The sequence below is a fragment of the Monodon monoceros genome, unplaced genomic scaffold (genome assembly GCF_005190385.1).
Source record: "Monodon monoceros isolate NGI ecotype Baffin Bay Population unplaced genomic scaffold, NGI_Narwhal_1 Super_Scaffold_20, whole genome shotgun sequence".
Classification (NCBI taxonomy): domain Eukaryota; kingdom Metazoa; phylum Chordata; class Mammalia; order Artiodactyla; family Monodontidae; genus Monodon; species Monodon monoceros.
Window position 1 is genome coordinate 100,809,331 of NW_021703777.1, and position 17,836 is coordinate 100,827,166.

General features: G+C 48.5%; 1 protein-coding gene across 1 annotated transcript in view; it reads left to right on the forward strand.

Annotated features, from left to right (window-relative positions):
• The window catches only part of STK32B (serine/threonine kinase 32B), a 349,859-nt gene extending 332,936 nt beyond the window's left edge, over window positions 1-16,923 (forward strand). Inside the window, exon 12 of the mRNA XM_029234880.1 lies at window positions 14,852-16,923. Within this exon, the coding sequence (XP_029090713.1) occupies window positions 14,852-14,990 (139 nt within the window). The 3' untranslated portion in view covers window positions 14,991-16,923. The remainder of the gene's footprint in view (window positions 1-14,851) is intronic.
• Window positions 16,924-17,836: the final 913 nt, after the last annotated feature.

Consider the following 17,836-nt stretch of genomic DNA (forward strand, 5'->3'; position numbering starts at 1 on the left):
TGATGAGTTAGAGCAGAGGCTTGGGCAGCCGTGGGCTCATGCAGCAGGAGCTGAAACCCTGTAGGCAGGACTGACTGCACATCAGCCCCATTTGGCCAACACTCAGCTAGGCCTTGGGCTTGCGGAGATGATGGGATGCGCTTCCCTACCTCCAGGAGGGCCAGATGGACACACGCCAGGCTGGCCCTTAGGCGTTCACCGGTGTTCCACCATTTTCAGCTTATAGCAGGTGACAGCAGCACTGGGGATGCATGATATGGAAAACGGCAGCCCAGGTGTGGCTCCGACAGCAGGTGCCAGGCTCAGCCTGGGTGTCAGGGAAGCTTCTGGAGCCACCATGCCCGGCTGAGTCCTGACGGGCGAGGAGGGCAAGGCGTGGAGTTCCAGGAGTGAGGACAGTGCCCAGAGAACGAGACGGCCTGGCAGACACAGGGACCAGTGGCTGTTGAAGAAGTTTGTATTCCCTAAGTGTGCATGGAGGGTGGAGCACCACGAGGTGAGGGCCCCGGGGCAGAGTTGTTTGGGTCGGGGGGCAGGGTGGGGCTCCATTCCCAGTGGGCACTGGGGGAGGTGAAGGAGACTGCAGCCTGTCATTTATCCTGGTCAGCTAAAGCTCTAGGGCTGGTGGATGCCCAGGTTAGCCCAGACACACACACCAAGCTGGGCAGCAAGCCTCACCCACTGCGGGACTATGTCCTTGGTCCCAGCAGAACGGGAAGTGCCTCTGCAACACAGCGCGTCAGACTTGGGACGGGGCGGGGGGTGGGGGATGCTGACGTGGTGAGCGGTTTCAGAGCTCATCACAATTTCCCTGTGGTCCTGCCTGCTCTGAGGCTCATGGTCCCTCCCAGCGGTAGACACCCAGTCCTGGGAACTTCCGCTCAAACCAGCTTGGGCACTTTGGGCCAAAGTGATGGTGGGCTCCAGGCAACCTTGCCTCGGGTCCTTTATCAGTTCAGGCATGTCTGAAGGGTCCTCAGAGAGTGCCTGGATGGCAAATGCGAGCCTGTGAAAAGGCAGAGGGGTGACGGACCCGAGCGGAGAGCAATCACATTTCGTATTATGCCGCGTGCCAGAAGATGCTTCAATCTAGAATCCGAAGAATCCAAGTTGTTTCCCTTTAAAAGAAGATGAACATGAGATATCCGTCCTTGTGTTGTTAGGGGTTGCATCTGGCTGCTTTTAGCAGAAATCTAACTATTTAGTGGCTTCGACCAATTAGGTGTTCTTTCTCACATGGAAAAGTGAATGGATAGGGCTTCCCTGGTGGCGCAGTGGTTGACCGTCCACCTGCCGATGCAGGGGACGTGGGTTCGTGCCCCGGTCCGGGAAGATCCCACATACCGCGGAGCGGCTGGGCCCGTGAGCCATGGCCGCTGAGCCTGCGCGTCCGGAGCCTGTGCTCCGCAACGGGAGAGGCCACAACAGTGAGAGGCCCGCGTACCGCAAAAAAAAAAAAAAAAAAAAGAGTGAATGGATAGGGAAATGTAGTAGGATCGCCCAGCCGTGCTGAGAACCCCTTTGAGAGTTGTGATCATGGATTTGAAGTGAGGCTGGCACCGTTAACAGAGGGAGGGTGGAAGTCATTTTCCAATGGAGGCTGCAGGGTCAAGGACCAGCATATGCAAAAGCAGGAGGCAGGAAAGAAGATGGCCTGTAAGGGGAGATGTGCATGGGTTTCACCGAGGTTCCTGCTGTTTCATCCCTGCCTCTCTGTTCACCTCAGGTGCTCCCCCGTGGCTCTGGGGCTACAGGCTACCTGTCAGAGCAGGTGTGCTGGGAGCAGTGCCTTTCCCCCAGCCTCTCCCCACCCACCATATAAAACTATCCAGGTGGACGGCTTGGTGTCTGGATGCTGTCTGAGCATCACGTCAACCCCTCCATGTCAGACCCCATCCCTGCTCCACAAAGTACATGGGAAGGGAGCCACACTGCATCTACCCATAACCCTCTCTGCTGCGGTTTCTCATCTACAAAAGTGCCTGTGAGAAGTCAATTCATGAGGCATGATCTGCCCCAAAGCAAGAGATTTCCTTTTAAACCAAGAAAAAAAAGTCGGCGCTATTCATCCTGCACTTCTTTCTGCAATCCTGTTTTTGAAGCACCTGCTGCGTTGGCATTTGAGTAGCTGGAAAATTAAGTCAAGTACCTTCTTTCCGACCTCAGACATGTGGCCAGTGGGGTGACAGTAGGGGACGCCAAGACACCGAGCCAGGCTTCCCTTCATGCTCCGCTGGGACCATGCTGCCCCTCGCTGCCTCCCTCCAGCAGTTCTGTTTCCTTTCATTCTCTGCACGCCCGGCTGTCAAAGTGCAACAGACTGGTCCTGCTCCATGTACCGTTGTTACAGGCCTTGTCTCTGCAGAAGGCTCTGTAAAGAAGAACCAGATGGAAGTGCCACAGTCACAGGGGGTCATGTCGGAATCTCCCGGGGGTTTGTTAGCATTTAGAGTTGCTGCATCTGTTACAGGTTGAACTATGTCTCCCCCACCAAAAAAAAAAGATATGCTGAAGTTCTAGCCACCAGGACCTTAGAATGTGACCTTTTTTGGAAATAGTGTTGTTGCAGATATAACTAGTTGAGATGAGGTCATACTGGGGCAGGGGACCCTTGCCTGGTGTCCTAATATGACTGGTGTCCTAATAAGAAAAGAGACACAGACTCAGGGAGAAGACTGTGAAAATGGCGTCAGGGATTGGAGTGATCCATGTGCAAACCTAGGAAAGCCAAGGATGGCCCACAGCCAACAGAAGCCAGGAGAGGGGCCTGGAACAGATTCTCCCTCAAAGCCTCCAGAAGGAACAAACCCTGCCAACACCTTAGTTTCAGATTTCTGGCCTCCAGACTGTGAGATAGTACATTTCTGTTACTATAAGCCACCCAGCTGGTGGTACCGTGTTACAGCTCCCCAGCCCCGCACCCAGGAAACCAACACGGCATGCTTCTGAATCAGAAGCTGAGAGAATGGGCCTGGGGATCTGCACTGTAACATGTTCTTCCAGTCGTTCTGATGAGAATTTCTGCAGGAGACCAGAGTGCCCAAACCGTGCATCCTCCAGTTGGTTCTGGACTGAGTCATGAGAATTCCCCATCTAAAACTATCTCCGAGGACAGAGGGAATGAAAAGTGCCCAACGAACTGAGAAGGTATCTTGAGACCAAACAACGAGGCAGTCAGCTCCATAAAGTACAGTTGTGAAGTTTATTGCGGGTAACTTACATGCGGATTGGATAGGGCATATGGCAATCTGGAGGCATCGGCAGCTGCACTCCGCACCTCCGAGGGACCATCACAATTTTATAGTTAACCTAGGGTATGGGGGTAAGTGCTTGGAGACGGGGATTGCATTCCTAAGTCAAGGCCTTATCTGATTTATGATGGGTGGGTGCCAGGAATATGTCAGCGAAGGTCTTTATCATTATTTGGAGACTACCTGGACCTCATGATCATTAAACAATATCTATTCATTACAAAACCACTGACGACAGAGAAGAGATTTACTACACAGTACAGTCCTAGGTAGGGTCAGCGGAAGGACAGGAGGAAATGAACAGGCCCAAGATGGTGTCAGTTATGCTAACAGCCGAACACACTGCAAACCTTCCAGCCCTCTTTCTCCTTTGCCCTGGATCATTCACCTGCAACTTTGAGCCCTCGTGGGTGGAAGAATACTGCTGAAGGCTCTAACCGCCCCAGCATAACTACCTACCTCTTGCACGGGCCCAAGTGCGCTTCCTCAACTAGAAAAAAAACTCTTGGACAGAGAAAAAGCTCCCCTCCCTCCGTGGGATGAGGAAGCTGTCATAGGCATGAAGTGCCAAGGGGACACGGGCCGGGCATCTACTGTGGCAGCTCCCATAGAAGGTTCTCATTCAGCCCTTTGACAGATATATTATAATCCTGACCTGAGACTTGGGGTCATGGAAGTGGATCTAGCAGGACCATGTCCTCAGGATGCTTGAAGCCTGCAGGGGAGATGGTGGGATGCAGACATTCTTAGGCCGCTGTGCAAACGCGGAGGAGATGCCCTAGGTCTGACCTCCCTGGACTTCAGTTTCTAAACAGAGAACAAGATTAAAATTAGCACTGCCTAATTTTCTGGAAATGCAGCTATTATTGGTTAATGGTCTCAGCTGGCAAAAGGCCACTGAGCCAGGTGGAGCATCTGCTTCCAGGGACTGGTCGGGGCTTCCAGGGCCTGGGCAGCTGAGCTTCCATTAGTTTGAGAAGTGCACTGTGGGGCTTGTCCTCCTATTTTGGCCAAAGATCCGAGCAGGGGTGATTTTTCCAAAAGGTCTTTTCAATAGCATTTGACAAAGTTTTGCAGGATAAAAAGCCCCTGGTACGAAAGGAGTTTGAGGAGGTGAATTTTCTCTCTGCTTCCTCTCTTAAAGAAATAAAAACATTTAAAAGCACATTTAAGCTACCTTTGGAGCCCTTGAAAACATTACATTTTAAAAATCGAACACTGCACATGTTATGTTTAATAATATTATTAACAGTAACTGTACATGATTTTTTGGTTTTAGATCCTGTTCCTTTAATCCAGGGCTTTTCAACCTCAGCTCTGTTGACACTTGATGACTATTGACATCAATTCTTTGATGTGGGGACAGTCCTGTGCATTGTAGTATGTTTAGCAGTATCTGTGACCTTTATTCATTAGATATCAGTAGCACCTCCATAGCTGTGACACCAAAAATGACCCCGGGCATTGCCACATGTTCCCTGGCAAGCAGATCACCCCCAGTGGAGAACCATTGCTCTAATCCTTACTCATCACATTTTCCTGAGGTACTTATTATTATTATTATTATTCCGAAGCTCTTGCAGCTCTCAACTGGAAGATGAAGGACTTGAGCTCACTTCTTCCATCCACTGGATTCTGGGCTCTTTCAAAAACTCAAATTTCATGAAAACTCGAAATCAAGAAATCACACGGGAATCAGGGCCCTCTGTCCATTTCACTTGGTTCTCCATCAAAGGAAGTTTCAGCCAGGTGGAAAAGGGTGACTGATATTGACATATCAATCGCAACCAATAAAAGATAGGAGCCTTGGTTTTCAGTCAGCCAAGGGAGACACGCAGACCCTGACAGATCGCCCCGAGTGTATACAACCCCGTTGCCCCGAGCAGTAAAGCACATGCTCTTACTGGCCTGCTCTGACTTATCTCATTTAAAGACCCATTTTACTTTCCCTTCAATCGGTTTTCTCTAGTAAAAAAGAGGTACCCTAATTTTTTATGTGAACATTTATAGGCCTTACGTGAAATGAGGCTATGTGTAAATTTGAAAATTATAAATAGGACCTAATGTTCTGTTTTAGAATAAATGTTGGTGGTGGTGGTGGTGGTGACATTCCCACCAACAGTGTAAGAGGGCTACCTTTTCTCCACACCCTCTCCAGCATTTGCTGTTTGTAGATTTTTTGATGATGTCCATTCTGACTGGTATGAAATGACAGCTCATTGTAGTTTTGATTTGCATTTCTCTAATGATTAATGATGTTGAGCTCTGAGCACGTTTAAGGTAGGAAGATCTAAGCTATGATGTTCGGTAGCTTAGGTATGTTAAATGCATTTTTGACTTTTAGGATATTTTCGACTTACAAGGGCTTTATTGGGATGTGTATATATATGTGTGTGTTTGTGTATGTATATATATATGTATGTGTATATATGTTTATATGTGTGTGTGTATATATATAAAAAAAAACACATACCTAAGTCCCATGGCTTAACCTACACAAATCGTGGCTCTAGGAGTCTCGAGAGGAAGATACCAGCATAAATGGTGAATTCTCTGAGACTACCATGGCTACAAGGGATGAAAACAAAAAGAAAACAGCTTCAGTGAAATGGAAACTTACTGCAGGACTCATGCAGCCACAGGAAGTGCTGGAATGCAATGTGATCCCAAAGTAACTGGGACGGGGGCCAGGAACCTTGCCTGAACTCACTCCTTCCTCCTTCCGGTGATTTGTTTTCTCGGCACATCAAAGTCATTTTCTTTTATTGTAAACCAGTACTTTCTACACACTGAGCTCCAGAGTCTCCCAGCTCTGCCACCAAACTCAAGAAAATAGATAAAACAGGGAGTTGAGGAAAGACAAGAAGGAGAATGCTTTCCTGATCTCAAATTCGAGTACCCCAGGGAATGACTCTGATTGGTCAGGTGCTAGTCCCTGGACCAATCAAATCTGGCCATTGGAGAACTCTGGCTGGTGCTGATTGGGTCATGTGTCTGCCCTTAGGCCAATCAATAGCTGTGAGAGGGAGGTAAGATTTATAAAATCACTAGAAAGGCAAAATGATGGCGGTCCACTCCGCTTGGAAAGTAAGGACGATAGCGTAGGGTAAATAGAGCCCAGGAGAGGAAAGAATAGGGAGTGACAGATGTTGAGGTCTGGGGAAGGTTAATAAAGAAATGGCAGGTGGTCCCTCTTGGCTTTCTGTCTGACCTCCTCCCTTCCTCTGGGCAGGTAGAACGTGGTAACTGTACATGGATGGGACGGGGGGATAGGGGACAGGGAGGGCTGGCTGCCCAGGCATGGAAGTACCGGCCCCAAAGTGGACACCAATTCAGGTCCCTTGGCCATCAAAGAGTTCATTTCAATCTGCAGCCCCAGGGTTTTCCCATGGTTACTCTCTGGCCCAGAATTGGACTGAGGCCATTATTCACCCACAGACCAGTGTCTGAATCTCCAGAACCCCTCTCTGAACCTAAAGAGGCACAAACTCCCAATCTTGGCGGTTTACAACAGCAAAGGTCTGTTTCCTGTTCATGGCAGGTTAGCTGGGGGGTGCTGCTGCCATGTCACCATCCCCATCATTCCAGGATGCAGACTGAAGGAGCATCTCTGGAACATGGCCGTGAGACTGACAGAGGGAAAGAGACTTCGGGAGGGTCTTGCATCGGCAATGCTCCAGCCTGATGGTAGCATTTCTACTCACACTCACGGGCCAGAACTGGTCACATGGCCGAACCCAGCCCCAGAGGAGCCAGGAGGTGCAATCTTGCTGCGTGCCCAGAGAGGGGCAAATCAGAATGTTTGGTGAACACCGTTAGTGGCTACCTGTCCATCAGGCCCCCAACCCACAGAAGTGAGGACCCAGCAAGTCTCATCCTTAAGCCAGCTCAGACGTAAAAGGTCAGCTCCACCTCTAAATCTAGAGAGAAATCTACTAGTGCCAGTGTATAGGGAGGATCGCTTAGTTGGGAAGATGGGAAGAGCCAGGTCCTCCATCTGAGCCGGGGCTCCCCTCTGAAAAGCTGTGTGACCTACCGCCAGTTCCGCATCCTCTCTCATCCTTTTCTCACCCTCAGAATGGGTGCTGTTAATTCTTATCTGGAAGGGTGGGTGTAGGTATTAAATGAGGAGGTGCTGAGTAAGGATGAACTCATCAAATCTCAACCCCTATCACTCAGAAACCAGGGCTGCCATCCCTTCAATTTTCCCAGAGCTCATCCATTTGCAAAGGGGTATATAGAGAGGATGCTCAGTAAAATAATCCCCTACAATTTGCTATATCACACCCATGCCGTAGCTGACGCCATCCTAAGACTCCCTCAAATAGGTTTTGCTTCAGGCAAAGCCGATAAAATAGAATTGTAATGCTTCTGGCCAAAGGCTGTTACTGAATTTGTGAGATAAGTATTGCATACAAGGTGGTCTTCCCAATAAGTGATGAGGTTTGAAAGCGGAACAGCCAGTTTTACTGAGTTTTTACTTAAGGAAGAGACACCTCATGGGAGAGCAGAAACATGTTGTATCAGTCAGAGTTGCAGAGGAAACACTCCAAGGATAATTTATTTTCAAAGGACACTTTACAAAGGTTTGGCTGTAAGGGCGTCATAGAAGCTTGTGCAGTGAACTGGGGCTTTGGAGAAGGCAAGGTGTTCCCACCCGGTGGGTGACAGAGAGGAGGAGAGGGAGGTCGTCCAGGGAGAAGCCTACCTTGATTAGAGCAGCGACCTTCCAATGTTCCCAGCAGCCCCAGGTGACAGTGCAGGAAAGGGGCTGGGGACCTGATGCCCAAACTTGACTGCCCTTACTCCTGATTTTTGCCAGGGCTTCCCATGGGCCAAGCCCAGCTGGAAGCCCAAAGAGCTTGGGAGCTTTTGATACAATTCCTACAAGTCGGACTCCCAAGCTGGAGAGCAGGTGGGGAGTGGGGCAGGGTGGACCTGGGGGACGATGGAAGATGGATGATGGAGGTCCAGGGGGCTTCTAAGAATTGAAGGAGTGTCCCATGAGAGAGAAATTAGAATCAGCTGAATAATTCCGGGAAGCACAACAAAGGCCAACGGGGAGGAGCTCTCAGGCAGCAGATTTCTCAGTTGAAATTCTATATGAAGGAAAAGTTTCTAAGGATTTAAGCAGTTCCCACATGAAATGGGCTATCTTGAGAGATGGGCAGTGGGGTTTGGGTTAAGACTGGCTGGCTCTCTGCTAGGGATGCTGGAGGTGGGATTCTTGCAGTGTACAAACAATTAGACCAGGTGACTGTTTGCTTTCTTCTCTTCAGTATCCACCCCCTGTCCCCAAACAGACAACCATTCTTCAATTTGGAGTGTTCCCTTTCAGAACTTTCTGGTAACTTCGACTCTGGTTTTTATTAACCATAGAGAAGCAGTGTACATAACAGCTACAAGCATAGCCTCTGGAATCAGACTGCCTGATTTTGAATCCTGATCCATGCTAGCTTTGTGACCTTGGGCCTCACACTACTGCCTCAGTTTTTCTCATCTGTAAAATGGGGTATTAAAACCTACTCCATATGAAGGATTGTTGTAAAGACCAGTGAGTTGACAGATGTTAAGCACTTAACAGCCCCCCTACACAATCAGTCAGCACCGCCCAAGTGTTTGCTAGTAATATTATGCACAAAATTATCAGACCAATACAGTACTGTATCAATTAAGTGCCACATCAAACATCATTTTGCCTTAATTCTTTAACGAACTCTTACGCATACACACAAAATAACAACCTATCAGCTCCCTTGGCCACAAGAGAAAAAGCTCCATGCATGTTGACTCATGCAAATTGTTGTCCACGAGGGCTGTGAGCTCGCCAGTTCTAATGGTCATCCAATTTTTGTCCAGCTAAGACATCCTTTTACTCCATTTAATTGGGACTGGCATCCTTCCCCCTCGGTGTGTTGAGACAGAGCCTGCCGACCTGTGCAGACAGACTGCTGATGAGGGGTGGAAACCTGGCTGGGCATTTATCCCTGCATTCACCCACCCAGCCTTCCAACACACATTGACTGTGCACCAGCCCCAGGCTGGTCGCTGTGCCAGCCGCCGTGCAGCCACAGATGGCTTTCGGTGTCCCTTGCCCATAGGAGGGGAGACCAGTAACCAGGCTGGAGACCCAGTTCCAGTTGCCATTTCCATGCCCAGCCTTCCCTGATTTACAGGCCCCTCTGGACCCCACCATGACTTGTGGGGCTGGATTCCCTCCCCATGAGCCTATTGTCCTGTTTCACCCATTTCTGGGTCCTGACTCTCAGCCACTCTGTGTGTACCCCCTTCCAGTACCCTCCTCTTCTCCAGGTCTTCCGCCTTGATCCCCCAGAACGAGGCCTGCAGAACCATCTGTGGGGGCCTCCTTGCTGGGAGACATTCATCAGAACTGTGGCAGGAAGTTAAGCTTTACTTACTGATCCTCAGTTTCTCCATCTGTGAAATGGGGGTGTCCCCACACTGCAGTCATCATCATAAAAATCGCTGCCCTTTATAAAGTGCCTGTTACAGGGCAGATGGATACTATGCATTAGTTCATCTTCTCCTTTAAAGAGGTGGTGCCGTGGCCATGTTACAGGTAAGGAAACAGGGGCTTCAGGAAGCTAGGTAAGTTCCCCCAGGCCCCTCAGCCAGTCACGGCAAAGGTGGGATCCTGATCAAATTCTGTACAGCTCCAAATCCTGCCTTCTCCCACCATGCCACACTGCCACTCCACGACTCCACACAGTCCAGGAGACATACAACCAATGAAATGACATGAATAGGTGTGACGGCACTTGAAATGTTTCCCATTTTTAAAGCACACAGCACAAAGGAAAGCTGGTCATCACCCTGGAACAGGAGGCCAGGCCGCACCTAGGGTTTGATGTTGCAGATCAATGTTGGTATGAAACTGATTCCATCCTCGGGGTGTGAAATAGCTTGATTTGAAATTATTTGATTGCTAACCATTTTCTTTTAGTCCTATGTAGTGCTTTGCCTTTGAAAAATGCCTCCAGCCCAAATTATTACAAATTTTAATGTGTTCTGTTCTTGTTAATCAAGGGTCTCCATCACAGAGCACTTCCTTCTGGAATCTAATGCTTGAGTTTGGGACGTTGAGAGCATTCACATCCATCACTCAGAATTCTGGTCACAAAGCTGACAATTAATTTGATAAAGTGGCTGAGAAAATTAAATGTTCCTGCCATCATGGAGATAACTAGCCAATTTGCTTCCGTAGACTTGGGCTATGTCTAGTAAGATATGTAACATCCTTTTTCGTTTCCTCCTGAATTATACATAACTAGGCTCTGGGCTAGTCATGGAAGTGAGCTCTCGGGGCCAACCATATGGTTTCATATCATTGTCTTGGTTCGTGGGTTCCTACTTGAGCAAACTGAGACCTTCTAATTCCTTCAGAGTGTGGAAAAATCATTCCATGCTACCTTCCTTCCATATCCAGATTGAAAGGCATAAGAGTCAGTGGAAAGGGCAGGGGTCTTGGAGACAGAGAGCCCTGGGTTTGAATCTAGCCTCCCAAAGTTACACGGCTAGTAAGTGGCAGACCCAGGGATAGAACCAGACAGCCTGGCTCCAAACCCAGGCCTTGAATGCCAAGCCATACTGCTTCCTTCCAGCAAAGACTTCATCACAGTGAATGTTCACTGTTTGCTCTCTGTCCTGCTCCCCAGCCCCTTCAACTGTGAGCCTGGAACATAGAACCTGGCACACGGATAGTGCTGGTAAAAAGGATGAGTGGAAGGATAGGGGAGTGAATGGGTGGGTGGGCATTGAGCAGATGGGAGGGTGGCAGTGATGAATGGAAATATGGGAGTAGATGGATGATTGGATGGGCAGAAGGGTGGTGGATGGATGGATAGACGGGTGGATGGATACTAGATGAACAGGTGATGTGAGGTAGCTGTGTGGGTGGATGGGTAAATAGGGGGTCTACGGGGGGAATCAATGGATGGGTGGATAGTGAATAGATGAAATGGATGGTAAGTGGATACTTGGATGATGAGTAGAAGGGTAGATGGAGGGATGTGTTGATGGATGGATGGATAATGAATGGTTGAGGTAAATAGATAGGTATCTGTATAGAGGTACATGGGTGGGTAGGTGAATAAGTAAGTGAGTAAGGGGAGGTCAGTTAGGTGAGTAGGGGTGGACAGGTGGGGGTGGGGTGGGACAGATGGACATATGGATGGATGATGGTTGGATGGATGGGGTAGATGAATAGGGTAAGCAAATGAATGAATATATGGATAGGTGGATAGAAAGTGAATGGGTGGGTGGATGGTGGCTGGATGCTAAATGGTTGGTAGTAGGTGGGAATGCAAATGTAGTGGGAAGAATGCAGGTTTTGGAGCCTCCCCGAACTAGATGCGAATCCAGTTGTGTAAGCCCATGGATGGATGGGTGGATGTCTAGAGAGGGGTCCATCCTTCTGGATTCTGCCTTCTCATCTCACACTGCACCTGGTGGTAAGTTGCAAGGCGCATGATTCACACCTCACTTAGACACCACTCTAGGCCTCCAGTACCCATGGTCATAGTATTCTTATGAATACTTATGACCCTCCATAGAGGAGGGGAGACTTGAAACAGCTGGTTCTACTCTTTTTTAAAAAGAATATTTTATTCCTTTATTTTGGCTGTGTTGGGTCTTCGTTGCTGTGCGCAGGCTTTCTCTAGTTGCGGTGAGCGGGGGCTACTCTTCATTGAGGAGCGCGGGCTTCTTACTGCGGTGGCTTCTCTTGTTGCAGAGCACGGTCTCTAGGCGCACAGGCTTCAGTAGTTGTGGCTCATGGGCTTAGTTGCTCCACGGCATGTGGGATCTTCCCGGACTAGAGTTTGAACCCGTGTCCCCTGCATTGGCAGGTGGATTCTTAACCGCTGCGCCACCAGGTAAGCCCCTGGTTCTACTCTTTGAAATAGCTCTGGCCAGAAGGAGGAGCTGGAGTGGCTGAAACTATCCAGCTCCAGAAAGGACTCTGGTCCACCATGCAGTATTGTTTTTACTTTCCGTGACTTACCTCACTGGTGTCCCTTCATTTCAAATCTCCTCCCTCGCCCCCTCCAGCTTCACACATTCCAGGCCAATCCTTAAAGCCCAGCTCAAAGTCTGCCTCCTGCAGGAAGCCTTCCCTGATCTACACAAGATTTCAGAATCCATCTCTCCCTCATCAGGGCTCTCTCATCCCTATGCTCCACTCTTTATTATGCAGTCTTTGAAGCTTTATTTTGCGTTATAATCGGGGAAGTTCAGAAATCTAGAGATAGTAATGCTGTCTATGCTATGTTTAGGCATTTAAAAGAAAATCTTAATGGCATTCATCTTTATCTTGCAATTTACCCAGAGAATTATGGGGCTTCACAGATTGTGAACCAAACAACAGTGTCCTTTGTACTTTGGAAGTAAAAGCATTTCCCTTTCACTCTCATAGATTTCTTAGTCATTTGAGTTTTCCCTAGTTCCGATCTGATTTTCTCTCCAAAGGTATCTGAGAGAGTCTCTGAATGTAGGAGAGGGAATAAAGGGCCAGGGGAGCAAGATTCCCAGGCAATCCCAGCCTTGCTGAGGAAGTCTGACCACCTCCCTTCCTCATCCTAGGCTCTCCCCTCCCTGCTCACTTTGGCCTCTAGATCCAGTGCCTCTGGGCCTCTGGACCCTGAGCCCTCCTCCGCTAGGATGATATATTTTATCCTGACTACCTTTCCCAGTTGTCCTACCTGGAGGGCTGCAAACCTCAGAGGCAGAGGCACTGGGCACCTGGTCCTAGTCCCTGCAAGTAGACAAAGGACAGGAGGTTGGGCTTCCCTGGTGGCACAGTGGTTGAGAGTCCACCTGCCAATGCAGGGGACAAGGGTTCGTGCCCCGGTCCGGGAAGATCCCATATGCCGCGGAGCGGCTGGGCCCGTGGGCCATGGCCGCTGAGCCTGTGCGTCCGGAGCCTGTGCTCTGCAACGGGAGAGGCCAGAACAGTGAGAGGCCCGCGTACCACAAAAACAAAAAACAAAAAACTAAAAATGGTGTTGCCATGTGATACAGCAATCCCACTCCTGGGCATATATCTGGGGAAAACTCTAATTCGAAAAGATACACGCACCCCCATGTTTGTGCAGCACTATTAACGATAGCCAAGACATGGAAGCAACCTAAATGTCCATCAACAGATGAATGGATAAAGAAGATGTGGTACATATGTACAATGGAATATTATTACTCAGCCATAAAAAAGAATGAAATAATACCATTTGCAACAACATGGATGAACCTAGAGATTATCATACTTAGTGAAGTAAGTCAGAGAAAGACAAATACCATATGATATCACTTATATGCAAAATCTAAAATATGATACAGGGGCTTCCCTGGTGGTGTAGTGGTTGGGAGTCCGCCTGCCAGTGCAGGGGACGCGGGTTCAAGCCCTGGTCCGGGAAGATCCCACATGCCGCGGAGCAACTAAGCCCGTGCGCCGCAACTACTGAGCCTGTGCTCTAGAGCCCACGAGCCACAACTACTGAAGCCCGTGCGCCTAGAGCCCATGCTCCGCAACGAGAGAAGCCACCGCAATGAGAAGTCCACGCACCGTAACGAAGAGTAGCCCCCCTCACCACAACTAGAGAAAGCCCACGCACAGCAACGAAGACCCAATGCAGCCAAAAATAAATAAATTTTAATAAAATATATAATACAAATGAACTAATTTACAAAACAGAGACAGGCCCACAGACATAGAAGACAAATTTATGGTTACCAAAGGGTGAAGGGAGGGAGGAGGAATAAACTAGGAGTTTGGGATTAGCAGTTGTAAACTACTATAAATAAAATAAACAACAAGGTCCTACTGTATAGCACAGGGAACTATATTCCATATCCTGTAATAAACCATAATGGAAAAGAATATGTAAAGAGTAGATAGGTAGATGGTTAGATAGAGATATATATAGATATATAGCTGAGTCACTGCTGTACACCTGAAACTAACACAACATTGTAAGTCAACTATACTTCAAGAAAAAATTTTTTTTTAAAAATTGTGCTCCCTTAACACAGTTTGTCATGGGGTAGTTTGTAAGTCTGGGTGCTCATCTGTTCAGATATTTCTTTGTGGGACAATTTGATCACTGTCCCTCTTCCCCATCAGGTGATAAGCTCGATGAGGACAGAGAACCTGACTGCTTTGCTCGCCAGGGTTTCCTCTGCTCCCTGGCATGGTGACTGGTCCATCAGTGGGCATTCACTACACATACATGCGCGAATAATGTGTGGGACACGCCCCTTTACCTACTGTGTCAACTTAGGCAAATTATATACATGATCTCCTGTGGACTTCACAAGGAGCCGTGATGTAGGTATTACTATCTCCGTTTTACAGATAGAGAAACCGAGGTTCTGGGTGTTGAGTAACTCTTCAGATCCACACCTGAGCTGGGTGTGGATCCCAGCCTGCCAGGCTCCAGACACAGCATTCTCGCCCCCTCAGGGGTTGTGCTTCCCCAGGCCAGCGCGACATGAAGGCTCCTCGGTCGCCCTGCTTCCCCAGCTGTGTCCCTGGACATCCCCCGCTCCACATCACTAACTTGGGTCTCTGCTGTGCTTGTCTGCAGGCTGAGGAAGCAGCAAGGGCAGAGCGGCCAGCTCTTGGACACAGAAGGCCGAGCCGGGAGCCAGGCCCAGAGCAAGCTCCAGGACGGGTGTAACAACGACATTCTGGCTCACGCCTGCTCCCGTGGCTGCAGCAGCTAAGCCACCACCTGTGGCTTCCAGCGGGACTGCACACACCTCTGCCCTGCCCACCAAAAGCCCCTCTCTGTGCCACGATGGTCCCTGTCTCACCTCTAATAACATCAGATGCAGAGAAGGAACCCTGGGCTCGGAGCTGGGGAGCCTGGGTTCTGGTCCCAGCTGCCCGGCTGATACCTGCTTGACTGTGGACAAGCCTTGCCCTTTCTGTGCCTCAGTTTTCCACATCTGCCAAAGGGGTTAAACAGCTCTCTGCCCCACCTCTAATTACAAGGTTATTCAAAGAATCCAATTGGGTAGCGGACATGCAAAACCTTTATAAAGTTGTTTACACGGGCAAAATAAAACCTTAATATTTGAAGTGCACTCCCCTCCCCCAAAGCAATTAGACCAACACAACTTTGCAATTCGGTCCATCCTGACTCTTAAGACAGTACTTTCGAAAATGCAGCCCTCAAACATCTGATGTGTTAGCCCAGCCTATGGAAACACCATTCCCGAATCCTGGAGCTAAGCCGGAAGTGTCTTCTTTTGCCTTCTCTGTCAGGCCAGTCTTTCTGACCTTCTAAGATGGCTCTCCACCATCTCCACCTTTAATTTCAGTAGGTCTCCACTCCCACCCCACCCCTGGTGCTGGGATGTCCCGTAGATGCCCATTCAGAAGGTCAAGTCACTGACCATCAGTTTCTCCTATAGAGTGTCAGCAGAGTTCCTCCCAAAACCCAGTCCCACAGCAGAACTCTGAGTCTCCGTCCCCTTCCAAGTTTTCTTTCCTGAAAAGGGGTTATGTCATCTCATCGGCATTGTCTTAAAGAGGCTCTCCAACTGCCATCCAGGAGGCTGCTCCACACTGATAAATTAGGAAGCACAGGTGGTTAGAAAGTGTAGGAGGACGGTGGGCTCACACAAAGAGCAAACTACTTTATGATCTGTTCAGGGAGCACTTCATCTTTGAAGTGGGAGATGCTGTAGCATAGGGGATACAGCTTGGACTTGGAATCAGGACTGTGTCCAGAATCCAGCCCTGCTGTTTACTAACCGGAAGACCTCAGGCAAATCGCGTAATCCCTTGAGTGTCAGTTTCCTCGTTTTAAAAGGAGGATAATAAAACTAACCCTCGGGGGTTGTTGTAGGGTTAAAAAAAGATCCTGTGTGTGATATACCCAGCACATAATACTCTGTGAATGGTAGCTGGTTTTTTGGTCTGCATTATCATCATTTAAAGAAACTTTCCTGTTTCATTCATTTGGCAGTCAGTTCTCTGTAGAAACAAGCCTGGTGTTTTAAGATTCTTTGAACTTTTCATCCTGGAGTCTCTGATATCTGTACATTCCTCTGAAAGTTCAATTGTGTTTTTATTTTGCATCCAACTTTCACTTTTTACCTCATAAATCAATCCTTGGGACTGTCAAGGCCATCTCTTAGATTTCTTAAGAGACATTTTAATGTATTATGTGGTTTTATATTTTTATTTGAAAAAAGGAAAGAAATGATTATTGTTTTCCTCCTTCAAACCCAGGCTATTTCTAGATGGTGTTGCCCACGTGTCCACTTGTCTTGCACACTTTTCATTCGTTGATTCCCGTTGGCACCATCCTGTCCCCTCCAGGAAATAACGGGGCTGCTTCTCTCTTCACTGTGACCCTGGCAGCATTTAGGGCCCCTCACTGGGTTGAGTTCATGAATTAGGGGCAGGAGCTGGAAGTAGCTCAAGATGCTGGATTTCCTGGCTCTGTTCAAGTTAGCCTTGTTCGTTGTTCAGAATAAACTATTTCTTGGCCATTCCTTCCTACAACTTTGTTCTTATTCAGGGTTGGGTTGGATGGGCAATGTCCCCTCAAAGACAAGTTTAATGAGGAACATAGAGACTGGGGGCGGGGAGGTGGGAAGACTTTCAATTCAGTGATGTGTTTACTTTGCCCACAGAATAAAACCAAACTTGGCAATTCAAGGCTCAATCAACTTGATCACAATTCATGTTATCATCATCACCATCATCATCACCATCACCATCATCACCATCATCATTGCCGTCCTTATCATTATTTTAAAAAATACATAAGATTCTCCACCTAAAGAAAAACACTCTTAAAATCTCCTCAAATTACTGCTCAAACCTTTATATAGCACACACGTGGATGCAAATGAACAGTAACTGCTCTACTGTACAGATTCTAACTTAACTTGCCGCCTTCCTGCTTTTGCCCACCCTGCCTTCCCTACCCAGGATGCCTTTCAACTCCCGTCTCTACGTGTTAAAATACGTGCCTCTCATGGGCCAATTCCACCTTTCCCATGATGCCTTCTGGGTCTCATGGCAACCCTAACCCAAGCCAGGTGTAATCTCCTCCACACACCCTCTCACGCATTTTCTGTGACTTTCTCGCAGCTCTGATTGCTGCCAACTGCACAACAGGGTTACGTTCGCCCATGGCTCATCCTCAAGCTCCTATGAGAGGTCTGATTCTTGTGCCTATCTCCTCTCATCCTCCATCTTCCGGTCCTAACAGTGCCTGTTTCACAGGAGGTAATCAATAATTTGGAATGAATGAGATAAATGCAAGCCCAACACAAACTCTCCAAGTGGGTGAAGCTTGCTTTTTGGCAGCCTCCTGTCTGGTCCCAGTGCCACCTCCCCTGCTTTTTTTTTCTCTCTTGGTCCCAGTGGTTTCCCAGAGGCTGCCTCCCCCTGAATCACCAATGAGGTACCCAGTCCCCACCCCCAATCCCCTTAAGAGCATATCTCCTCAGTCTCAAGTTCCAAATGAGTTTTCCCTTCTCCCTCATCCAAACCCCCATTCCCAGAGTACAGAGCCCCAGGCCAGTTGTTGGGAAAGCAGTCCGATCAG